Source organism: Leucopleurus acutus, assembly GCF_964270905.1.
Source record: "Leucopleurus acutus genome assembly, chromosome: 2".
Lineage (NCBI taxonomy): Eukaryota > Metazoa > Chordata > Mammalia > Artiodactyla > Delphinidae > Leucopleurus > Leucopleurus acutus.
Genome location: NC_139143.1, coordinates 169400748 through 169426840, shown reverse-complemented (window position 1 = coordinate 169426840; position 26093 = coordinate 169400748). Strand labels below are relative to the sequence as shown.

At 54.2% G+C, this 26093-nt stretch overlaps 1 protein-coding gene across 1 annotated transcript; it reads right to left on the bottom strand.

The window, feature by feature from the left end:
• LAPTM5 (lysosomal protein transmembrane 5) lies at positions 1-25230 on the bottom strand. The gene is made up of 8 exons (XM_082832911.1): positions 25070-25230; positions 10204-10297; positions 9443-9519; positions 7699-7833; positions 6518-6640; positions 5230-5325; positions 2443-2535; positions 1-1161 (listed from the first exon to the last, which is right to left on the bottom strand). The coding sequence occupies exons 1-8, from the start codon at positions 25154-25156 to the stop codon at positions 1072-1074; spliced, it is 795 nt and encodes a 264-aa protein (XP_082689037.1). The 5' UTR covers positions 25157-25230; the 3' UTR covers positions 1-1071.
• Between the last annotated feature and the right edge of the window lie 863 nt (positions 25231-26093).

The following is a 26093-nucleotide window of genomic DNA, read 5'->3' as shown; positions in this document are numbered from 1 at the left end:
GTTGCTGCTTTATTGAAACTTCTTCCCCGTCACACAAAGCAATGACACAGGGGTGCGGTGGGGAGCCCCTTGCACAGCCCTCGCCCTCTGCACCCCCCTCGCAGACCCCAGAGAACCCGCCTCTGTGGCCTTATCTCCGCCTTTGGGTCAGCGACCTCAGGAATCCCAACCCCCAGGGAAGCAGGCAAAAGAGGGGGTGCAGGGACCAAAACCTCCCCTATGGCCCCACCAACACGAGCCCCCCGGGCGGGGACTGTGCCCACAAAGGGTTTGCCTGTTTTGACTGAACTAACCTGTGGATTTAGTCCAACAAATGGGTTTGCCTGATTTCAGCACTGAATTTCTGCTCGACCACAAGTGTCGGGCAGAATTGGGTGGCCTACAACCTATCTGGCAACGGATGGGCTGTGGGTCAGGACTCACAAGTACTGAATTGACCACAGCGGGCAGCCGGTTATTGGACTAGATTGAATTGAATGGTTTGGGGGGCTAAGTTGATTTTTCTATTATTGGATTTTATCACTATTCTAAATTAACTGAGGGTTGGCTGACTTAATAATTGCTTAAGGAACTATTGGAAGAGAATGGATGGATGTATTTGGTGGGGAGGACTAACTGATGATTACTTGACTAAATTGCTCTGTGAATTGACAACTATTTACAAACTGACACAATGGACTCTTTTGTTTGGCCACATTGTTTTCACTGAAATGACAAGTGTGTTTTTGATTTGTCAGCCACTTGGTAAAACTGGTCAAGTTGAGAGGTATTTAACCAAACTCACTGACTTTAGAAAGACCAGTCGTTTAAACCAACGTCAGAGCTGATCAAAAGAAGCTGAGTGCTGTTGGACTGAATTTTTGAGACCCAATCATTCAGCCTAAAGGGGGTGACCCAGTTGTGAGCATCTCCCAGGCCCCGCAGGAAAAGCAGGCCAGTGAGCGGGACACAAGCGGATTGTCCTGAAGTCAGCCAGGTGGTTCACCCAGGCCACAGGGGCCACCTAAGCAAAGAAGCGGATTGCGAGGTAGCTCCGCCCCTCCCAGCACCAGGGCTGGGGCCTGGTGAACGTCACGCCTCTGAGTATGGGGGTGGTGCTGGGCCCCCCTCCGGAATCTTGTATGGCAGAGACACGGCTTCCTCATAGGATGGCAGGACCACCTGGGAGAAACAGAGAGATAAGGGCCGAGAACTGACCAGATGGGACCACTACCCCAACCTGGGGTTAAGGGGCTCCAACCCCCACCCCTGGCAAAATGATGTTGATGATGATGATGACTAGCATGCCTTGGGCACTTACTATGTGCTAGGCATGGCATGCATAAGACAGGTACGGTTTCTGTTCCTGTAATGGACAGACTTGCCTCTGCCTGTTCCGCGTCAAGCCCCCTTGTTTTGATAACAACACACTGTTTTCCCTGGGAAAACATTCTCAGTCCATGTGCTTTCAGAAGAATTGATCAGCCCTCTGATCTGGGGAAGTGGGCATGAGACCTCACGTCTGATGGGGTGGTCGCCCAAAGTAGAATCTCATCCCCCTGGCAATCGTCACTGGTTTGGCGATAGGCTTGTAACCCAAGCTGGACCAATCAGACATGCTTCTGGGATGTCTTTCTTACTGCTGGGGTTGCTGAGAGGGTGGGATGACAGCCTAGGGATTTCGGCAACCATTTTGCTACCATGAGGAAAGGGCTGCCTTTCATCCTGAAAATAAGATCATGTCTGGACATCAGGCTTCAGCCATGCCTGAGCCAGACCTACATTGGACTTTCAAGTTCTATAAGCTAATAAATTCATTTTGTTTTTTACATAAGTGAGAGAGTGTTGGGTTTCTGACACTTGCAACCCAAAAAATTCTTGACTAATATAATCCCCGTTTTACAGTTGAGGAAAGTGAGCCTCCAGTAATTTAAACCAGCTGCACTTTTCCCATCACTTTTCCAATCAGCTGCTTCTAAGCGCACTTAATCCCTCTGCCTGGAAGGCCCCTTCCCCTTTCCCAGCTAACTTGTACCTGCTGACAGTCTAAGACTTGATCAAGTGTCACCTCCTCCAGGAAGCCTTCCCTGACACCCCAGGTGAAACCAGGTGCCTCCTCCATGCTCCCATTGCCCCTGTGCTTCACACCAAGTTGTAATTGGATCTCTGTGTCTAGATTCACTCTGGACTATACTCTCCTCCAGGACAGGGTGGCATCTTAGTTTTCTCTGCATCCAAAGGGCTGGATATGAGTCCAGGAAAGAGTAAGAAGCATAAAATGTTTAATGCATGAATGAATGAATAGAATCCTAGACAATCAGAGTGGAAAGAGATCTTCCCATTTCTTCTGGTCCAACCCTCATCTTACGAGTGGAGAAACTGAGGCCGAGCAAGGCAGAGAGACCTGCCCTAAATGATACAGTGAGTGGCAGAGCTAGGACTTGCCCCCCCCAGCAGGCTCACCTTCTGCAGCATCTTGGAGCTGCTCCTCTCCTCGGTCGAGTTCATGTACTTCATGAGTCTGTAGCATCTCCACACACACTTGAACATGTAGACCTAGAAAGAGACCCAGGTCAGGCTGTGCTTCGTGACCCTCCTTCGCACCACCCCAGCAGACCCAGGACAGATGCTGGGCGCTTCCTGGAGACCCCCAGCTTACCCCGAAAGGTCAGCCCCTCTTCTGGTTGGAGGGGGCCTCACCTGCCCATCTCAGGTGTTCCAGGTGTTTCCCTTTTCACTGCCCCACAGACTCATCACAGAAAGGAGCTTTTTAGAGGCCTCTGCACCACCCTCCAGCCTCCCCGGCAATAATCCTGCAGATTCTACTTCTCCGCCCCTGAGGACTGAAGCTTACCATCTCCTGAGGTGGCCCCACCCATCCTGAGACAGAGCTGACAGTGGGAAATGTTGTCTTCAAAACTGCTTACGATATGTTGTTGTTGTTTTTGCGGTACGCGGGCCTCTCACTGTTGTGGCCTCTCCCACTGCGGAGCACAGGCTCCGGATGCGCAGGCCCAGCGGCCAAGGCTCACGGGCCCAGACGCTCCACGGCATGTGGGATCTTCCCGGACCGGGGCACGAACCCGTGTCCCCTGCATCAGCAGGCGGACTCTCAAGCACTGCGCCACCAGGGAAGCCCGATATGTTGTTTTTTTAAAGCAGATTATCCAACAGTGTATGCAGTAGTATCCCATGTTTATAAATGCAGAAAAATTATATGTATGGATGTATATATCTGTCAGATAATGTGAGCAACGGCTTTCTCTTAGCAATTGATGTAAGAATAGGGGAGAAGGGTTCCAGGGTGGGGAGTGAAGTCCCCAGGGGTGTGTTCAAGGAACAATAGCCAGTAAGTCTCTCTCTGCCCCCAAAGGAAGGAGAGCAGGTCTTGGCATCTAGAAGGTCCCTTGTTTTATGGAGCCCCATGATGGGGACTTAAAAGGAGCAGAAATAAATAAAATGAATTATGAAAGAATGAAGTACGAAGGGCCAGGGCAAAGCACGTAGGTGAAGGGTAGCCAGTGAGGCAGGGTTGGGAGTCGGGGTACAGAGAGAACTCCCACTGGATGAAGATAAAGAACAGGAGAGGGGTGGGGAGGGATGGAGGTGTGCGGTGGGGTTTGGGCAGTTTCTCTCTAGCAGAGTATATGACGTAAACCTCCACGTTGGTCCCCCCAAGCCTTCAGGAATGTTCTCACTGTGCAGCACTAATGCGCTTGTGCTAGGTCAGTCCTTTGAGGAAAGGTTAAAAGGAGCGAAGTTGTTTCCAGTTTGGCACTGGGTGAGAGCAGAGACTGCTCAGGGCCTGGGATGTAAGGAGGCAGTGATGTCTGGCTACACCACCCACATTAAAAGAGGGGGCGGAAATGCACCCAGATATCAGAGGTGCTGCTCTCCGAGTGGCGGGGGTTGGTGGGCTGATCGTCTTCTTTCTGCTCATCTGTAGTTTCTAAATTTCTACAGTGATCATATGTTACTTTCACAATCAGAAAAGAACACTTTTAAAAACCCTTCCTTTTCTTGAGTCGACATCAGCCTTCCTGTGGCTTCCGGCCACAGGGCCCCATTGTGGCCTCTAGAATCCCCATGAGAGTCCTTTGGGTACTTGGAGGCTGCGATCAGGTCCCCCTTGAGTCATTTCTTTCCCAAGCTGAACTGCCCTGGTTTCCTTGACTCCCGAAGACGGCAGCGTTTTCTTGCCTCTTCACCCTCCTGTTGTGCTGCTATTTTTTTTTTAATATAAATTTTTTTATTTATTTTTGGCTGTGTTGGGTCTTCATTGCTGCACACGGGCTTTTCTCTAGTTACGTCGAGAGGGGGCTACTCTTCGTTGCGGTGCGCGGGCTTCTCATTGTGGTGGCTTCTCTTGTTGTGGAGCACAGGCTCTAGGCACGCGGGCTTCAGTAGTTGTGGCACATGGGCTTCAGTAATTGTGGCATGTGGGCTCAGTAGTTGTGGCTCGTGGGCTCTAGAGCACAGGCTCAGTAGTTGTGGCACACAGGCTTAGTTGTGGCACACGGGCTCCGCGGCATGTGGGATCTTCCCGGACCAGGTATCGAACCCGTGTCCCCTGCATTGGCAGGCGGATTCTTAACCACTGCACCACCAGGGAAGTCCTGTGGTGCTGCTATTAGTGCACTCCTGTCTGTCACCATTTCTCCAAGAACTGGGACCTGAAACAGGACTCTATCTTCTGGGCCTGACTACCCGTGAGAAGAATAAAACCAATCCCCTCCACCCTTCTCATCACCAAACCTCTAGTAATATGACCTCAGGGCTCATCTACATTTTGGTGCCTGAATCACGTAAAGCTGTTAACGTGGGCAAAGCAAGACTTAGGGTGTCCCTTTCACAGGTGAGACCCAAGACCCAGAGAGAAGTGACTTGAAAACCAACCACACAGCTAGTGAGGGGAGAGCTGGGATTCAGACCCAGGACTCCCTGAATCTAATTCCAGACAAAATAGCTCCTCCTTCCCCTCGATCAGGTCTCTCTGAGTCACACATTAAGTCCCCGACCCTTGAACACAGGTGGGTCTTCACAGATCCACTTGCTCTAAAGGGGGTGTCCCCGAGGATCCCACGTGTGGGCACAGGGGCTGATGTGGGGAGGGCTAGAGTTAGGAGCTAAAAGCAGGGGGGGCGGGGGTGGAAGACACACTTCCCTGCCTCCTAACAGTCTGGCATGGGTGGGCCCGGGGCAGCTCAGCCTCTCCACCCCTCCCTGAGCCGTGGGGCAGGGGCCGCTCACCTTCAGGATGAGGACAGTGATGAAGGCGATGGAGAAGATGAACATCATCTTGATGAACTGGTTGTGAGCCATACCTTCCTGGCTGGGGAGGTAATTCTGCAACAGATGTGGGGGCCACGTCAGTGTCTCTGGCCATAAGGAACTCTAACAGTACCCACACATCGAGGACTAAAAGCCAGCTCTCCACGCACACAGGAACGTGCAGTGGCACAGCCATTATCCTGGCCCAACCCTTCAAGGGCCCTAGGAGGCCCCCTACCATCAGCCTCATCTGACAGGTGGGCAAACCCAGGGAGACAGATGCAGCTGATACCTGTCCAGGTGACCATTATCTGGCTGCTGCCCCATCCCCCAGCTGGTGGGCCACACCCGTGTCCTTCTCTGGAGGATAGTCTTGGTTGACGGAACCACCTAATCCTGAAATACCTGGGAGGTATGCCTCGTCCCCTAGGGGCACCTCACAAGCAGGACTTGTTGATGGAAGGTTCCTGCTCTGGTGGGACAACTGCTGTGGCATTTGCAAACATGTGCACACATCCTCTGACATTCTTCCCTCGAGTGTGGGCTAGAGCTAGAGACTCACTTCTCACAAATAATAGGATGTGGCAGAGGCGAGTGTGATCTCCAAGACCACAGGGCCGCTTCCTCCTTGCTCTCTCTCGGATACTCACCGGGGGTGGGGGGGGGGAGGGGACCGGCAGCATGAAGATGCTCAATCAGCCTCATCAAAGGCGCACACGGTGGGGAACCGAGCCAAAGATCCCACAGCCACGCCAGTAAGCCAGCTTGGGAGTGGATCCTTCAGACCTAGTCAAGCCCTTGGCGTCCACAGCCCCATCCTCATCTCAGGTGCAACCTCAAGAGAGACCCTGAGTCTGAACAACCCAACTAAGCCACTCCCACATTCCTGATCCTCAGAAACTATGTGAGGTAACAACTGTTTATTGTTTTAAATCACTACGTTTGGGGATCATTTGTTAGACAGCAATGAAAACACCAATACCATTTCTGCGCTGCAGTTCATACTCCAGGGCACCCTCTGGGATCCAGCAGTACTAATTCTAAAGCCACATGTCTGCCTGGCTTCTTCCTTTTGTCTAACTTGCTTCCCTCATTCCTTTCAAGTTTCTTCCTGAGAGCTCTCCTTCAGGAAATCACTCGCACAAGAATCCCTCTCCAAGCTCCACTTTTAGAGAACCCAGCCTAAGCACTGAGGCACAGAGAGGGAAAGCAACTTGCTCAAGGCCACAGAGCCAGTGATAGGAGCAGACCCTCAGCCCAGACTCACCATGTGGTTCATGGACTTGAAGTTGAGATAGGTGGGCACTTCCATGTAGGAGCTGCAGAGAGTCAGGATGCTCAGGCAGAAATCCAAGAGCTGCAGGGTCATCAGTGGGACCTTGGAGGGGCCCTTTGGAGGAAGAAGACAGACAAGCAATTCAGCCCCAACCCAGAGGCCCGGGTACCACGGGGCACAGTGGCCCCTCAGCTTGAGAGACTGTCAGCCAGAGACATCGACGACTCCCTGGTCCATGGTACCCAGAAAGAAATGGAGGTCCATTTCTCAGACGTTCACACCATGGGCTGGTGCAAACCCAGGACTAGAACCAGGGTCTCCTGACTCCCAGCCCAGGGCCTTATAATGTAGCTTCTCAGCCTCCTCAAGGACCACAGTCAGGGGAAGTGTGAAAAGCAACTTTGGGGAACTGCGTCTGTGATTGGCACCAGGCGTCACGGGCATTCCCACCAAGGATGCTCACCATCCTTACCTTCCTTTCTTCAACGTGGTTACAAAGGAGAGACAAAACAGGGGCTGGGGAGGGAAACGGGGCATGTCCTGGTTCCTATGGTGTAATTCACACGTGGTTGGCATTTTTTCCGTTCTTACCACGTGCTAAGCACCCTGTGCACGCTTTCCTCATGTAATGCTCATAAGACATATTGATGAGACATGATCTCAAGACACATTTTACAGGAAGAAACCTGGGGTGAGGGACTTCCCTGGTGGTGCGGTGGTTAAGAACCCATCCACCAATGCAGGGGACACGGGTTCGAGCCCTGGGCTGGGAAGATCCCACATGCCATGGAGCAGCTAAACCCGTGCACCACAACTACTGAGCCTGTGCTCTAGAGCCCACGAGCCACAACTACTGAGCCTGCATGCCTGGAGCCCATGGTCCGCAACAAGAGAAGCTGCCACAATGAGAAGCCCACGCAACACAATGAAGAGCAGCACCCCACCCCCCGCCGCAACTAGAGAGAGGCCATGTGCAGCAACGAAGACCCAACGCAGCCAAAAATAAATAAATAAATTTAAAAAAAATAATAAGAAATGTGGGGTGACTTGGAGGAGCTCAGGGACTTGCTCAAGCTCACCGACTAGAAAGGGCCCTGGGGGCTCCCACGCTCACTGGCCTGGGCTCCTGCACCTGCCCCGCTGGCCGGCTATGGGACATGGGACATACTCACCGCCCGGCTGCTGCTCCGGGAGACAAACTTGAGGTAGGCGGGCAGCTCGATGTAAGAGCCCAGCAGGGTGAGCAGGCACAGGAGGAAGTCCATGGTTTGCAGGGACAGGAAGGGCAGCAGGTACTTCTCCCGGTTCTGAAAGGCAGGCCCAGCATGGCCAGGGGTCCCTTGCACAAGGCGCTTCCATGCAGCCTGACGGCTCCACGGGCCCCCTGGCCCACAGTTCCCTTCCGTCCCGGGGAACTCGGTGCTCTCCTGAATCACCTGTGGATCTTGGCCGAGGTCACCCCAAGGGGATCCCCATGCCTTCCTCTGAGTGAGGCTCTGGGCGCGGGGAGAAGGTAAGGCCCAGGCCCTGAGGGTGAGCAGTCTCGGCGTCCCAGGAGGAGCCGGGAAGAGTTCCCATCTACAGAGGTAAGCGCCTGGGGGCTCCAGGACCAGGGTCTGCCTCAACTCGCTCTTAAGAACCCAGTGACGAAAGACTTTGTGTCCATTTGACAAATGAGGAGGGATCAGAGAAGACTTCCGGGAAGCGGGGGCACCAGGGCTACAGCTGGAAAGAAGCAGGAGGGAAGGGGAGGGTATTGGTGGCAGAAGGGCTGTCCTGAGCAAGGCCCGGAGGTGAAAACACTTGTGCTGCTTTAACAGTGGGTCTTGCCTCTGTGTGGGCCACCCCCGGGGATGTTCAGTCATAGTGAAGGACCCTGGGAGGCTGAGGCTGAAGTCCCTCTCCTTCAACTGAAAGCAAGTGACCACTATGACCAGTATAAATGTGTAGGAACCCACAGCTGGGGACAAAAATCACAGAAAAGGTGGTTTCGTGGTTTCTCACGTGGTTGTCTAAAATCACTCAGGAGGCAGCCGAAACAGCCCAGACTGAAGCTCAGAGGCTTCAGGGATGACCTGACCCATTTTCCTAGCTGGACCATTTGTGTTTCTGCATGGACCACCGGGAACCAAGGTGAAATCACTCCCTGCGGTGTAGGGCTCCCGAGAGAGCAGCGTTAGCTAGGGAGTGAACAATGGCATTTCAGGCAAGGTGGAGCCATTCCAAACTAGCACCAAATCTCCACCCCATCCTGCCGGCCCTGGGAGTGCCAGTCCACCACTGTCTGTCCGGGAAGTATTCTCTTTCCGAGGTCTGCTCTCATGGCTATGTGGCGGGGCCCTGGCTTCCTGCCCTGCTGGGGGCCAAGGGACAGACAGGCTCCTTTCTGCAGGAGGCTGAGTCACAGCCCGCCTCTCCCTCTCAATCGCCAGCTGGATGGCACTGAGCTGGACGCATCTACACCCTCCCCTCTGCTCCTCTCACTGATCTCAAACCCCACTGCTTTCTCCCCTCCACCTAGGCCTCAAAATGACCCTTCTTTTCTTCTCTACCAAATTCCCTGCCACCATTTGCAGTTCAAAAGGATGTGGGTTGCCAGCTAGTTCAGCCGAAGTGTCAATGATCGGCAGTGGCCGCAGCCGGCTGTGCACACCCCCGTGCATGGAGGGTGTATTTTCACAGGGAACCGAGGCCTCCAACCTGACGGATCTGGTGTGAAAAAGGGGGTTTCCAAAAAGTAAGTGCGAAGATTTCTAGGGTGCCGTTTGGATCTCCTCCAAATACCCACCTCCCACCTCCCAGCATCCAGTGCTGTCCACATAGTGGGTATGAATAGGAGGGACCCGGGAGGGCAGCTGGGCCTCCTTGCCAGCCCGCAGATCCTGGCTCCCCTTCCCCTCCCCGACCGGCACTCACCTTGACCACGCCCACCAGCAGGCTCAGGCTGATGATAAAAAGCATGGTGATGAGCAGGAAGCTGGAGATCAGTTCCGCTGAAAGGCAAAGAGAGCGGTGAGGGGCCCGGAAGTGCCCCCAGGAACCCACACCTGGGGTTCCAAGGACCGCACTTTGGGAACCACTGGTGTGGGCACTATGCCAGTGAACCAGAAAGCCCAGGCCCCGCCCTCCTGCCGTTCTCAGTCTCGAGGGGCACACAGCACATTTCAGGTGACACAGGACAGTATGACACAGGGTGCAGGGTGGGAAGGGGGCCTGGGGTCTGCTTTCACCAGGATGAGGTGGGGGAAGGCCTCTGAGGAGGTGGCCTGTGGGCCGAGTGGCCAGGAGTCCAGATAGGGACCCCAAGACAGGGCCCAGCTTGGTGGGGTCAGCGCAGCTGGAGCGCGGGGAGTGAGGGGGAGCGTGGACGGAGCCACGAGGTGTGGGAATGTGGCCAGGGAGGTCAGCAGGGGCTGGAGCCCCCATGAGGAGCTGCGATTTTATGCTGGGTGACGGGCTGCTATCGAGCAGGAGAGTCCCGCTGTCACCGTTCTAAGCTGATTTGGTTTGCAAAGCGCCATCCTATCTGCTCTCACACCTGGAGACTTCAGTGTGAACAAGTGGAATTTCTCCATTTGCAGACGTCAAAAAGGACAAGTGGCAGAGCCTCAACTCCACCCCTAGCCGGTGCCCATCCCCCTGCTACCCCACCCCACTTTGGCTTCCCCTGGACCTACCGATCCTGAGGTAGCCTGTCTTCGAGAACTTGCAGGAGGCCTTGCCGTGGGCCACCTCCACTGAGTGCTCAATGAACAGCAATATGCTCATGATCTGGGGACAGAACAGAGCATCAGTGAGCCGGGGCCTGCACAGCTCCGCCACCAACCCCTCCCACCCCGAAGGCGTGCAGTCAGGGCCTGTGAGGAGGGGTCCTGGAGGAGATGGAATGCGGGTCAGTGGGGCACCCCAGGTAAAGTGTGGCCTGTACAGATAGACAGCTCAAGCTCGTAGTTCCTCCTTCTTCCTCTTCCTAGCTGTGTGAGCTTGGGCAAGTTACTTGACTGCTCTGTGCCTCAGTTTCCCCATCTGTACAATGAGAATAATACTGATAGCTACCTAAGGAGGCACATGGGAGGAGTAAATGAGAACATCCCAAGAGGGCACTTAGAACCACACCCAGTTATCCGTAAAGTGATAACTGTGACCTCTGAAGGTCAGGCTTGAGGAAGTGGGGGAGACTGAGGGCTCTCACCAGTGACTGGGCCCCTGCTCTGCACCCTCTTTTATAATGACAAACTCTGAGCATCATGGGATCTTAGTCACAGCATCTGAGCATCACAGAACTTCAAGTTCTTGGGATCATCAACACAGGCCTGGGAGCATCTGACCTGTGAATCCCAGCCCCCATGGCCCCTCAGTCCCCATAGGCAAAATGGAGATAATAATAACACCTGTCTCATAAGGTTGCAGTGGGGCCAGATGGGATAATTCACTTACAGTACCTGACAAATAGTAAGCGCTCAATCTGTGCTATTATTATTGTTATTATTCCCTCTAGACTATAGGTTCTAGGTAGGGAAGGACTGTGTCTCTCTTGTTCACTGCTCTAGCTGTTGTAGATGAATGAACAGAAGGATGGACAGAGGGATGGATGCATGAATGAATAAACCCTATTCCCTCAGGGGAACCTTGCTAAGAATGACAGAGAAGGGGCAAATCTAATGGGCATGAGTGTTGCCATGGCCCTGGCAATAACTGAAGTCCAGCCACAAAACTGCAGATTGAAAGAACCTTGGAGGTCACCTTACCCCTGCCCTCCATCTTCTAATGCAAGAATACTGTGCCATGCAGCCTCTACTTAAATGCTTCCAACCACGGGGAACTCACAACCTTATGTGTGTCCATGTTCTTACAGCAAGGCTTTCCCCCCACCATACACACACACTTCCCCAGATGCCATCTGCCCACTCTGCCAACAAGATGTCTCCTCCCTTGTAGCGGATGTCCTACCTCTATTAATATGGCCTAAGTTTACACTGGCTTTCTAGGCGGCCCTCCACTAGTAACTGATGCTCGGCTGACAAGCAAATAGACACCCACCATCTGTTTCCCCCTAGCTGATTGTGTGGGTTTTTTTAGCTCAGACATAGGTTTCGATTTGTCTTCCTACCATATTACATCTTGTTCAGGGGACAGAAAGGGACAGCAGAGAAGACTGATGAGGAACTGGGCTCCAGAGCCAGTCAGAGGTGGATTTGTATCCAGGTCATTATGTGACCTTCAGCAAGTCACTTTACCTCTCTGAATTCCCTCATCTGGAAACTGGCAATCACTGGATTTAATAAGGAACAAATTGCATTTTTGCAAGGAACAAATTGTATTTGCGAAGCACTGAGCTTGGAGGCTGGCAGCGGGTGCTCAGCAAGTATAATCTGCTTTTGGCTGGTGTGAGCTTACGTGGGGCAGTCTAGCAGTACCGTGAGGAGAGTGCCAGGGGGCTGACAGTGAGCTTGTTCTAGCTGCCCCCTCTACGTGGTGTGGGGTGAACCAGAAAGGCTTTGTTTCACCAGGAGAGTGGAAAACAGCTCAGAGCGGAAAGCAGACATGGCGGGGGCTGTGGCTGGTACCCACAGGAAACAGCTCAGAGAGAGAAATGTGGCTTCCTCATCCCCTAAAGCCTGGAGCTCCAGCCCCTCTTCTCCCAGTTTCCCCTGTAATGAGGAAGAGAGAAAAGGAGGCAGATGACGGTTCAGTCCAGGACAGAACAGGGCACCCTGAAAGACTGGGAGCTCTGGGGCTCCTGCGGTATGCCAGCAGAGCACAAATGAGTCACCACAGCTGGGCTTAGAAGGGCGCTAGCATTCATCAGCCGTGGCACGAGAAGGCTTTTGAAGTCCCAAGAGCCCAGGATTGTCTGAGATCTAGATAGAAGCTCAGAATCAGACAGCCCCAACGTCCAATCACCGGAAAGAGCCTCTGCCCACTTATCTTATAAGTTCCTTCTGCTTGTTTTCTAAGCTCAGAGAGGTTAGGTGGCTCGCCCAAGGACACACAGCAAGTTGGGGACAAAGTGGAGACTGGAGTCCCAGTGTCCCAGTGCTGTCCTGATGCCTTCCCACACACCCCACTCCCCGAGTCACCTCAGAGCCCTGCTAGCCCCGACCCCAGAGGGCTCAGATATTTTGATCATGTGCCTATGTCAACAAAACCTTTTGCACACACTACTCTCTATTTCTTGATTTCCAAATTATATGCACGTGCTCCTGTCTTGATTTATAACGAACATCATAAAACACACATACCAAAAAAATCCAGAAATGAATAAAGAACATGACTGACAAATTTAGAAATTCTAATATTGCCATTCTGAGGCCCCAGTGGTCACCTTGGGTATCACCCCACTTTGGAGACCAGTGCTAACCCACAAACCACTCCCCAGATCCTCAGTTCTGGCCCCAACATCTCCCACAGCCCTGCCACCATGTCTGCAATCCTGCCATTAGCGTCCCAGCTGCCCCTCTCCAACCACGCCTCCTGAATATCCTGGGACCCCAGGAAGGGGAGGGAAGAGGAGGGACATTTGTACAGCCCGACTCCATGCCAGCTTTGCCACCCACACCATCCCAGCGATCCTCCCAAACCCAGCCAAGAGACTGTTCTTAATGCTCCCACCCCCATATCACAGATGAGGAAAGCGAGGCCCAGAAAGGTCCAGTAATTTGTCCAAAGCCCCCCAGCTGATCATCTGTAGGGCCGCGATTCAAACCCAGGCCAGTGGGCCCTGGATCTGATTCTCTTCCCCCTTCCACTGTCCTCCCAGCATCTCCCAGCCTCCTAGCTCTGCCTGAGGCCTGCCCTCCTCGCCCACTCCCATGTGGGTGCCCAGCAGAGTCAGCAGGGCACCCACCTCCTCTTCCCTCTGCCGTCTCCTCCACCTCCCACAGCTTGTGCAAGAAGCAGCAGCAGACACCAGAAGCATTTCTACTTTTGTAAAAACCACCTGTGTTTAAAACCAACCTCATCCTTTACTCCATTTCACCTTCTCAACCATCCTGTAGAGAGAGGGAGATAATTCTGTCCCCATTTGCCAGACGAGAACCCTGAGTCTCACCGAAGGCAGGAACCAGGCCCAGGTCACAGAGCAGGGCAACCTCAGAGTCTGACTCAGACCCTCTGCTGGCCCCTAACCTTCAATGGAAGACACCAGTCCCTGATCCAGGAGAAAGATAGGCGTCTCAGCTCCCTGGGAGATGGGGTGGAGAGGAATTGACATTTCTTGTGCACCTACTGTGTGCTTGGACCTGTACACACAGGCTTGCACCACCATCTCCCAAAACCCTGCAAGAGAGGCAACATTTTCCCCATGGTATAGATGAGGAATAGAGGCTCAGCAGGGAAAATTCACACGCCCTGTGTCACATGGCCAGCCTGGGATGTGATCACTGTTGCCTGGGTTCCCAGGGTCCAGGCTCCACTCAAGGCTGAGTGGTTGCTCTGGGGCCCAGCCCTGGTCTCACCAACCATCTGCCCACTCTCCCCTGGCAGCTGACCCCCATCCTTGGACACCCGCAGCTCAGAGGACAGCAGCTGGAACTTGAGACCGCTCCCACTGCCTCACGGCTGTGTAACCCCGGCCAGGTCCTGGCTCCTCCGTGGTCTCAGTTTACCTCCTCCAGTCAACGTGGAGAGTCACCCCTATTCGCACTGGAATGATTGAACTCCTGCCAACTGCAGCACGTCACACCTAGGCTGCCCAGGGTCTCCCACCCCAGAGCTGCACCCCACTCATCAGAAGACCCTCACTGCTCCACCCAAGTCCCCAACCAAGAGCTGTTTGTAATTCCAGAAAGTGCCTGGCTTACCTGTAGCATAAGCTGGGAGAGGCCAGGAAACTCCAAGAGTCAAGATTTCCCAGGCCACCTGGCCCTCCCCTTCCCCTCACGCCCCTGGTTTCCACCTGGACACAGAGCTGCCCTCTCCCTGATCTCTGAGGACCTGCCTGGGCCATGACTCATGCCCTCCTGCTACAAGAACGGGGCTTCTCTCCTCCCACAGTGCCCAGGCAGATGGCATTCACTTGCCCAACTTTTCCTCCATAATAGCATCTTCTCACTCACTGTACCTTAATTCCACATGGTGAGATCACGTGGTTAAGAGCCAGGTGCTGGAATCAAGTGGCCAGGGCCCCAACCCCAGCTCTGTGGCCTTGAGCAAGCCGCTAACCTCTATGATCCTCAGTCTCCTCATCTGGGAAATGGGGATAATAACTGGACCTGCCTCGTAGGGTTGCTATCAGGTCAAATGACGTGGCAGCGCCAGCCCTGGCATACAGCAAGTGCTCCATCAGTGCACAGTGCTGGGCAGGCATACACTTGCTCCCTCGTTTCTTCATCCAGTAAGCACTCTCTGAGCACATACTGCCTCCAGGCCCTGTCTGGGAAAACCACGGACCCTGGCCTGCAAGTGTCACAGTCCCCAGGGGAACCCAACAGGTGACCAGTGTGTTTAGAATCACGACATGGGACATGCAGGGGACTCAGAGTCCCTGATGAGGGAGTGACGACAGCTGTTTGGAAGGCTCAGAGAGGGTTTCACAAACAGGAAAAGCTTGACCGTGGCAGAGAGGAGAGAAAAGCATTCCAGACAGAGTGATCATCGTGTGTAAAGGCCCAGAGCCAGCAGTACAGACCCAGCGAAACTCGGGGGCAGGGAAGAGGCAGGGAAGGCTTCTTCCCTGAAAGAGGGGATGTCACTGGTGGGAAAGTGAAGCCCAGAGAGAGGCAGTAGCCAGCCCAAGGCCACACAGCAAGCGTGTTGCAGAGTCAGAATCAGCCTCAGTCCTCCTGACACCACACCGGGGCTCGGGCTGCATGACCGAATCAGTCCTGGCCACGCTCAGCACGCCCACTGCCACCTCCACTCTCCATTCCCCTTTCTCACCTCTTCCCTCGGCTTCTCCCTGGTTTCAGTTCTCATTTTCATCCCCTCCCCGACTCTTCTTTCTCAGTAACAAACACAACTTCCCTAAGCTGAGCAATGGAGGAAGTGGCTGGGAGGCCAGGAGAATTTCTACTTGTTTTCCTGGTGGCTCAGAGAAGCAACCAACAGTCTGAGCTGAAATGAAGGGGGCAGCAGTTGTAGGAGGAGAGGAAGAATCAGGGAGGGTGGAGGGATGAGAGCGCTACTGAACATGGCCGTGGCCATAACGGTGGTGATGCCGCAGCTGAATGGAAGAGAGATGAGGGTCAGGCGGGACTGACAATGGTGACGTGCTGGGAGGCGGAACTGGCCGTCCTGTGGCTGCATTTGGCATGCCGGTGACAGTTAGGACCCTCTGGGCAGTGATAATAGAGGTGGCGGTGGATGCAGGGGTGCTGGTGATAGAGGTAACCACAGGGCTGCTGGGAAGTGGTAATTAACTGCAATGACCGTCAGGCCGTGCTGTGCTGCTGCTGTTGATGGCAGAGGTGAGAGCATGTTCTGATGGTGGTGACACCAGATCCCCTGGCTCTGGGGATCAAACACCAATTCCCAGTCCGAGAACATGGGCCCACCCTCTCGGACCTCCTGGGGGGCTTAAGACACACCCTCTCATAAGCAGGCAGGCAGAAACCCATCCTCTGAGCTTCCGGGGGATAAAATTTACAGGGACACCCAACACTCAGTGAGCATTTACTATGTGCCAGCCGGTGCATGGACACTTTACTGTCTGTTAACTCCACTTCTCCTCACAAGTCTGTGAGGTCAGGACTGTTTACCCACTTATGTCCAAGGAGAACAGGGACTGTGGGTGCCTCGGCCGAAGCGGCACAAGGAGTCCAGCCTGGGCTTGTCCTCAACCCTTCCCAACAGAGATTACGCCGTTTGCACAATGGGAAACCGGTCCCAAGTGCACAGCCCTTCCTGCCCCTCTCCCCTTCCAGGGCTGCTCCACCCTGACCCTACATCCTCCGGCTCTGGCGGCCTAAGAACTCAGGGGCTCTGACACTCAGACTGTTATTATTATCACTGTCGTCCTCTTCGTCTTCAGCAGCAGCAGCATCGTCCCCACCCTGAAGCTCAGTCCCCTCTACCTCACCCACCCACCCTGTTTTCCCTGGGGGTCCCCTGGGGCTGTCTGGCGAGAGGATGGGAGCAAAGAACCAGATGTGTCAGCGTCAAGAGGAAGCTCCCCTCCCCCAACCCCACCCCATACTTCCTGTCACAGCTTATCGGGGGCAACTGCGTGGGGATCATTCCCCCGCCGCTGCAGCACTATCTCCCCAGCCGCCTCCCCAGCTGGCCCAGATAAACATCACGATGTGTGCCCCCCCCCACCCCCGCCAAAGCCAAGGCTCAGCTGTTGCCCCAGCCGGGCAGCCTTCACCTCCCTGGGAGCCTGGCTCCTCTGGAGGCTGCGGCTCTGCTGTCCACCCTCCCATCCCCACCCCCTCCTACTATTAATTGTCCCCCCACAACCCCGCCTGGCCCCTTTACTCCTCTGTGCCTCAGTTTCCTCATCTGTAGAACAGAGAGAAGGCTCCTCCCACCAGCAAAGCTGTAGTGAGGAAGGAGCACATGAGGTGACATATGTCTGCTACCAAAGATGATGATTCAGAAAGATCGAGTGACCAGCAGAAGCATTTGGTGTGGACTCCAAGCCACAGGTCCCCGTGGCCGTTGTAATAGCCCACCCTGGAAACAACCCCAATGTCCTCCCCCAGTACAACAGGCCAAATACATTGTGATATATTCATGCAGTGAAATACTAGACAGCAAGGGGGAAATGAGCTGGATACACACGGCCACACGGAGGAAGGTCACAAATGCAACGCTGAGAGAAAGAAAGAGCCCATGTTGTGTAATCTCATCCCTGGGTACTTCTAGAACTACGTGTGCTGGAAGAAGTCAGTAGGGCCCACGTAGTGACGAGGTAGGGACACCAGGGGCTCTTGGGGGCTGGTCCCATCCTATTTCTCAATCTGGGTAGAGGTTACCTGGCTGTTCACTTTGAAAAAGGTCACCAAGATATGCACTTATATAAATTATGCATCAATAAAAGGTTTGCAAAAGTAAAATAAAATCGAGATTGGTTGCCACTGGGTCAGACCCTGGGGATTACACAGATGGATCAGGCTGGGCCAAGCCCTGGCTGAGCCTCCGGGCCTCCAGGGCGGACCACATGACCCCCAGGACCCCAGCAGGTGGGGGTGGGAGCTGCCCTGGGATGGAGGGAAACGCTGGGAGCTCAGGGTCCAGGAGTTGGGGCTCCAGGAAGGCTTCTGAGAGGCAGTGAGTCTTAAAAGAAGATTTCTCCCAAAGAGCAGTGGGAAGGGTGTTCCAGGCAGAGGGAACAGCAGGGGCGAAAGCAAAAGAGAGTGAGACGCATTTAGGAAACTGCAAGAAGCTTCTCTTGGGGAACTGTGACTTGGGCTTACCATGTGCCAGGTACAGAGGAGGCCCCCAGGAAATGGCAGCTTCTGGGTGGCTGGGCCAGTGGAGGGATGCAGGAGATGCTAGGGGGACATGTGGTTTTACAAGGATGTGACTTTGGGGTCAGCAGGGGTGGGAGAAGGAGCACCCCGGGCAGAGGGGCAGCTTGTACAAAGGCCGGGAGCTGGCAGAGATCACAGTTCGGATGGCGTGTGCCAAGGTTCATCACCCTGCAGGGTGGGAAGGGCCAGGACGGGAGCAGCTCGCTCTGGCACCACGTCCAGGAAAGCCAGCGTGTCATCCTCTGAGCCCTGTCCCTTGCCTGTGCCCTGCGTGTGACAGCCCAGCAAGGCCTGTCCTCTGCTCTCTGCCCTTTGACCTTTCAGACCTGCCCCCATGAAAGAAGACAGGATGGCAAGCCTTCCCCTGAAGGAGCAGGCACTAAGGGCAAAATTTCTGGCCCAGTGAATCCCAGTGGCTTCTGCCATTCTTGGTAGGGGGGGCAGTGGTCATCCTTTATGGGCACCCATTTGGGAGCTCAGAGTCAGCCTCCAGGCTTGGTCCACACCCCCATCCTCCTCCACTTCTTGAGTATCTAGAGAAGTACCCTGCACCCACCAAACAATCCCCATAAAACATCAATTCCTTATGTACCTTCAGGGCAAAGGTCCCCACGTGACAGTAAATGTTACTATGACTGGAGCATTTAGGAGATGCCAGGTCCTCTGAACACTGACACACACTCATTCATTCGTCCTCGCCTCAGCCTTTTGAGGCAAATTCAATTATTATTCCCATTTTCCCCCGTTTTGCAGGTGCCACTGAGACTGCATCTTTGCATGTGGGCTCCGTGTTTCTAAGAACGAGGCTCCCCGGATATTACGGTTGAACCCCACCCCATTGCTGCCAAGAAGACTGCCCCTCCCCCACTGCAGCCTGGAGCAGCAGCAGGGGAGCCTGGGCCCCGAGCAGGACACCCGGGCTCTTGTTCTTTATCTACCCCGGGCTCCAAAGTCGTTTGGCCTGTCCAAGCCTCAGTTTCCTCTTCTGTCACATGGGGGCTCCAGGGGTAGCTACAATGTGTGGGGCACTCGCTGGGCGCTAGGTGTGTCTCCCATCTGGTTTCCTTTGAGTCTCTGACCTTGCAGGTCATAGTTATTGGCCCCCAGTTGACAGGGGAGGAAACTGAGGCTCGGGGAGGGGGAGGGACACGCTGGGCCTGCAGCAGGGCTGCGGGGTGGAAGGCGGGAGCCAGCGCCTCACTCTGTACAGCTCCCTGCTCAGCTTCCTGCCTCATTAGAGGTTCTGTGCACCCTCCCCTTCCCCTGGTGGGGTGCGGGTCCCCTGGGAGACCAATGCAGGCCTCATAGAGAGCTCAGAGCGAAGTCCTGGTTCCAGGCCACTGCCCTGGGCTCAAAATAAAAGCCTCACTTCCTGGGAGGCTCTGGACTAGGGTGGTGACCAAGAACCTCGGCCCACCCAGGCTCTGCCTTCCAGCCACAGGGCCGGGTCTGAGTGGGGCCCCAGCCCCTGCACCAGCCCCTGGACCCTCCCCCAGGTTGGTGCCTCTCCAAGCTATGGCCCCCTGACAGCAGTGGGTCCCTCTGACCAAGGTGATGCCCGATGTCTGGAACCACCATTCCCTACCCCCCATTCCCAGAAGCCCCTTATTTCCCTTCCCTTCCCTTCCCTTGGGCCTGAGAACCAGGAAGTGGGGAGGGGATAAGGCCCAGCCTGGGGTCTGGCCTGTCCTGGCCCACCTCACACAGATGACTGGACACCATCACTCGGCCCACCAGGCCTGGTGCAGGAAGAGACCAACTTTGCCCCCAGAAGGCCCTGCATGTCACCCTGCTTTGGCCCAGGGGGTCCAGTGGTCCTCTCGATGGCTCCAACATTTTATAAGCTAGAAGGCAGAGTACACACCCCAGAGATGGGGAGCACAACCGAGTTCCCACCAGGGCCCCTTGGCCAGGGCACTGGGGAGGGGCCACGACTCCCACTCTACCCCACATGGGAGCATCAGGCGTGAAGGCAGAGGTTCTAACAGACGACCTAACAGTTGGGACCTATTTTTAGGTCCCAAACAGATGAGCTCTCGAAAGGGGAGTGGCCTCTGGTCACGTCCCACAGCCCACACTGGGCACTCGCCTGCCAGCCCTCCTCTCCAGTGGGGTCACATCAGCTCAATACCTCAAAACAGTCACCCTGAGACAGGGACCACTGGCCCCATTTAACAGAAGAGAAAATTGAGGCTCAGACAGCAAAGGCACCTGCCTGCTCAAAGCCACGTCATGAGTGAGTGATAGAGACAGGTCTGTGATCTTTTCCATCCGAAAGTGGAGCAGAGAGAGAAGAGCCACTGGAATTCTGAGGAGGACAAGCAGGAGGGCTTCCTGGAGGAGGAGGCTTCCCATGAGCTGGACCATAAAGAAGAAATGAAGACTGGGTGACAGAAGCGTCTCTCAGAGAGACAGACCACCCCTGGGCTGTGGGCCAGGTAAAGAATTCATTTGTTCACTTGCTGGCTCATCCCACACATCTGGGTGCTGGTAGCTGAGACCTGGAGCAAGACCTTCCCCCACCTCCCTGTGTGACCTGGAGCAAGTCAGGGACCCTCCTGGGCCTCTGTTCACTCATCTGTTAAATGAGAGAACTGGGTCAAACAGAGATCCATCCTTCTACCATGAAGCCTGAAAGAAGTCAGGCATTTGGTCCAGTCTTAACCCTGCTGACCTCTGTAGCCTCCCCCACCACACCTCACGACCATCCTGCCCTTGACCCCAGCTCTATGAGCTTCTCCGTGCTTCCAGAGCATCACCTGGCCTTTCCTACCTCCCCGCCTTTGCTCTCTGCTCCCTCCACAAGCATATGCCCTTTTCCTCCCCAACATTCCCAAGCAAAGTCCCACTCATCCTTATCACTCCGGCCTCCTCCCAAAAGCCCTTGCTGAATCCCCAGCGTCCACCCCAGGGCTGGGCTAAGGCCTCTCGTCTGTGCCCCCATAAGAGCCAGCACTGTCATCCATCAACGCCATTATTACAGTTTTTCCGTGGCGGGTTGGAATCCCTAGAGGGCAGAGGCCAGGAGTGAGTCAGGCCCATGTGCTGGCCTGGGGCTGGGCACCAAAAAGAAAGACATGTTTGAGAACAAATCTGCCTTCACTGGAGGCTCCTTTAAATAATGGAGGTTAAGTGCTTTATCATTAGCAGTGCCTCAGACACGGAGCCTGTTGTCAGCACAACCGTAAGTCAAGTGGTCAGACCCCAGAGCACCGGTAGAGCAAGTCACTTCACAGTAGAGAAACCTGACAAACGCGACCTCAGCCAGGTGATCAAGGTCAACATCAAGTGATAAGACACGCGGAAGTACACCCCCTTGATATGAAGTGCGGAGAAGGGCACTTTACCTCTGTGGTCATCCTCCCAAAACACATTGCCCAAGTCTAAACATAAGAAAGCACCAGGCAAGTCCCATTTGATGAATATTTGACAGAATACGTGACTAGTACTCTTCAAAACTGTCAAGGTCTTCAAAAACAAGGAAGATCTGAAAACTCTCACAGCCAAGAGAAATCTAAGGAGGTGTCATGACTATATATAACGTGGGATCCTGGAAGAGAAAAAGGACGTTAGAGAAAAGCTGAAGAAATCTGAATAAAGTGTGGACGGTAGTTAATAATAGTATATCAATATTGACTCATCAGTTGTGACAAATGTACCATATTAATATAAGATGCTAACAGTCATGGAGCCCAGAGGTGGGGTATACAGGAACTCTGTGCTATACAATTTTTCTGTAAATCCAAAACTGTTCTAAAATAAAACATTTATTTTAAAACGTAATACATGTTCATTGTACCAAATACAGAGAATACAGAAAAGTAGCAAAAAATTAGAGCTTTCACAATCTATAACCCAGAGACAAGCCATGGCCAGCGTCAGTCTCATTTCCTCCTGGCCCTGTTTTGGTGTATCCTGTTGCTACAGGGTTGAAATCGCCACAGCTTTAAGCTTTTGATCAGACAACACATTTCTAATGGAATTCCAGGCGCCTTGGACAGGAGAGGTTAGGGAGGGAGATATTTCTAGGCAAAAAGGTCTTCTGGGTCCCTATCTCCCGCCATTAACTTGGGACAGACATGCTTTGGCTTGCCAGGCAAACCAGAACCAAAGAGGCCAATTTACAAAAGTTCTCTGACTCCTCTGTGTGTGCAAGTTGGAGTCAGAAAACGTTCATGAACCAGAGAATCGTCTACACAAACCCAGTGAAATGCTGAGGAAGGTCCTCCAGCCATTGGACACGGAGGTCCTCCAGTAATAACGCCCCGATGACTCAGTAAAGTGGGGCATTGTCTCAGGATGCCAAGAGCCCGATTTAACCCTCCCCAGAGGGGTCCAGTCCACGAATAGCTCTCCGTGTGCAGGGCCGTCGCCCATGACTGGCTCCAGACGACGACCAATCTGGGTGATCAACACATCTGGACGACAGCTTCTCTTTTTCCATCCAGATGTTCGAGGCCCTGACAGCACACCTGCCGCCCAACTGCCAGGCCACAGAGAAAGCCCCCAGGCCCTGCCCTTTCTGGGAAGGAGCAGAGGCCTCTTACAGAGGAAGCAGGAGGATGACCCTCCACTGGAATCACTCAAGGACCCCAGCCCAGAGAAGACCTCCTGGGGCCAGCTGTACAGCTTCCAGACTTTTCTTCTGTTCTCCTGCCTTCGGGTCTAGAACATCCCATGGCTCCCCATGACCCACATTAAAGACAGTGGTTCTCAACTGGGAGTGATTTCACCCCCAGGAGACATTTGCAATATCTGTAGATATTTGGGGTTATCACAGCTGGCAGTGTGCTACTGGCATCTTGTAGATAAAGGCCAGGGATGCCGCTAAACATCTTACAATGTACTGTTCAGTCCCCACAACAAAGAATTCTCCAGTTCCAAATATCAATAGTGCCCTATAGTGAAGACCCAGCCTCCAGCCTGTCCCTCCAAATCCCTCCCACCTCTTGCTGCCCAACCTAAAGCCCCCAGGTTAGTCTATGTAGGGTCCCCTGCACAAGCCACTGTCCTCAGCCTCCACACCTCTGCACACCTATCCCTCCCCCATCCATACTCCCCACAACCAAACTCTACACCTCTGCCAGTGACACCTCCTCCAAGAAGCCTTCCTTGATCACTTGCCCACACATTCTCCAGCTCTTTGGGCAGGAACTGATGTCACTTAACTGTGTACAGGTGAGGACCTCGGAAGGCATGATCAAAAAGAAACCGCAAGAGTTACAAAACCCAGGGTTTGCAAGTCAGACTCAGGGCCCAGCAGCCTGCAAATGGATTTGACTTGGTCTGCACAGGGATTTCTTTTTTACCTCAAATCAGTCATCAACATGGAAATAGCAGAAATTGTGACATAAAAGCCTCTGTTTCCTGTTTCTCCAAATGTCAAAAGAGCGGCTGCTGGGGCCCACATTCCTCCATGGCAACAATCAGCGGAAACAGAGAGCGGCCTCCAGAATAGACCCAGAACAGGCTCCCCAGGTCACTGCAAGGTCCATCTGCCCCACTACGCTCACTTACAGGAGCTGCCTGGCCCCTGGAGGCACTGGAGTTTGAGACCTCTGAGCTGGTCCATACCCTCTTATAAAGGAAAAACTGAGGCCCAAGGGAGCAGCTTGTCCAAGGTCACATAGCCAGTTAGAGGCAGAGCAGGGGTAGGGACCCAGGGGCCTGCTTCCCACGGCGACACCCCTGCTTACTACACTGTGTTTCCAAGAATGCTGCACAATCTCAGAGCTTGAAGAGGCCCTAAGGACTTGGTCTGGGGACAGTCAAGAGCCATTCACTCCTCTCAGGAGCACTCTTGCGTTGGAGAAGCTAGGCAGAGCAACCTCTGAGCCCCACCCAAAATCAGTGTTCTGGGGTCTGACTGCTTGACTTACAGGTGTGCTGGCAGCAGGCTCCGTGTCTGAGGCACTGCTAATAATAAAGCTCTCAAACACCTGTCAAGCACTGCTCTGTGCCTTGTAGATATTTACTCCCTTGATCCTGAGAACAACCCTAACAGAGAAGTATTATTATTCTCATGCCCATATTTTAGACGAGGAAACGGACATTCAGAGAGGTTAAGTAAGTGGCCTGAGGCTGCACAGCTAGGAAGTGATGAGGCCAGGATTTGCACACAGGAGTCTGGATCCAGAGGCTGTGCACCAAACACTGAAGAGCACCAGCCCTCCGAAGGCTGGGCTCGTGCCAACAGCCCTGCCTGCTCTGCGTGCGGCAGGAAGCAGATGCAGCCAGGTCTGAGCAGTTTCCAGCGGCCCACCACAGTGTGCCAGATTTAGGCTAATTTTGAGGAAGACCTTCCAGGCTCATAAAAGAACTGTTAACCGCAGGCCCTGAGTCACCCTGGGAGGAAGGCCCCCGGGTCTGGGGGAGCTGAGTGTCGCTTGGAGCTGTGGGCTGGGGGGATAGTTCTGGACAGGGCAGAACAGAGACCCCAACCTTCAGCCACCAAGACAGAGGGGGAGCCTCTGGCCCCAGGGGCTGTGACTCACCCAGAGTCACTCTGAGTTAATAAGAGACAAGACTCCGTACCCGGCTGTGCACACCAGCCTCCAAAGGGGAACCTCTGGGCCCGTTCCTCCTCGGCTGGGCCCACAGGCGCTCAGGCCAGGCCAGGCACCCTGCTCGTATGTAAGCTAAGAGGATACAGCCCCCTCCCTCCCCTCTGGAAGCACAAAGGGGAGATTCGCACTTCTCATCCCCTCCAGTGGCCCAGGCCCCGTGCCTGTGACCTGACCCCATTTCCTGACAATGATCCCAGCTCACACTTCTCTCAAGATTCCTGGCTTCCAAAGCACTTTCACATCTGCTGCTCCGTTTGTACCCGGATGAACTTGTGGCTGTTAAAGGTCCCATTTCACAGAGGCAGAAACTGAGCCTCAGAGAGAATGTGAGGTACGTTCGCTTAGAACAAGGACCCCGCCTCCCACTCCTGCCCCTGCTGCAGGGTCCCCTCCCCCGCTTTGGACAGAGAAGGAGCCCAAGGCCCGGAGCAGGTCAGGGACTTGTCCAGGGTTCCAAGAGGAGGTGGTGAGCAACAGTCCTCCCGTTCGAGGGGTCTCCATAGATCGGGGCCGCCCTCACACACACACACGCACACAGTGTCCCGGGCCGCCTGCACACTCACCACATGGTAGACGGCCAGGGCAGTGGTGGCGATGCGAACGTTAAAGCAGCAGCAGGTTTGGCGGATGGCGGCCGCACGGGGGGCCATGGTGTTGCCTCCCCTCCTCCGAGGCACTGACAGGGAAGGAGCCAGGAGCCTGGAGCAGAGAAGGAGCCAGGAGCCTGAAACAAGGCAGAAAAGGGAAAGCTGCGGGCGCCCTCCTCACTTCCTTCCTGCCCCTCAGACAGGCAGGGGTAAGGGCGTCACAACTGGGGCGGGGCAGCTGGGAAGGGCCCCAGCTTTCCTCAGAGCACGGCAGCAGGCCCCTGCCACTCCCAGGAGGGGCTTCCCTTGCACCGTTGGTACCTACCATTTGCCAGGCCTGGGGTTTAAGCAGTTTCACCCATGCCTTGCTTAGAGGATGCCCACCACCACCCTTGGAAGCAAGGACTGTTAGCAATCCCATTTCCAGATACAGACACAGAGGTCCGGAGAGGTCAAGGCATTCAGCCAAATCACACAGTAGTCAGGGCTGGTGGCAGGATTCAAACCCAGGTCTGTCCGGCTACAAAAATAGCTATTGTCTAGTATTTCCTACATGTTCTAAGCATGTTCCTGGATCCTTACCTTGAATCCTCTAACCACCCCTTTAATCCTCTCCTCAACCCTTTGAGAGAGATACTATTATTATCCCTACTTTGCAAATGAAGAAACTGGGGCACCGAGAGGGGAAGTGATTTGTCCGAGGTTACACAGTTAGCCCGTGGAGGAGTGGGGATTTGAACTAAGGCTTGACTGGTTCTAGAAGCTGTCCCCTCGGAGCTGGTGTTCTCTTCACTCTACCCCGAGCCTCACAGAGAAGCATGTCTTCCTGAACTCTGTCCAAACCAGGACAAGAATAATTACTAAACAAGTCCATCAACGTGCGTCAGGCCCTGGGCTAGGCTCTTCCCACAGCTGGGTCATTAATGCACCACAGCAATCTGGGAGACCTGCCATCAAGCCCCCCTTTGTGAGCCTCAAGGCCCCCTGATGCTCCCAGGCA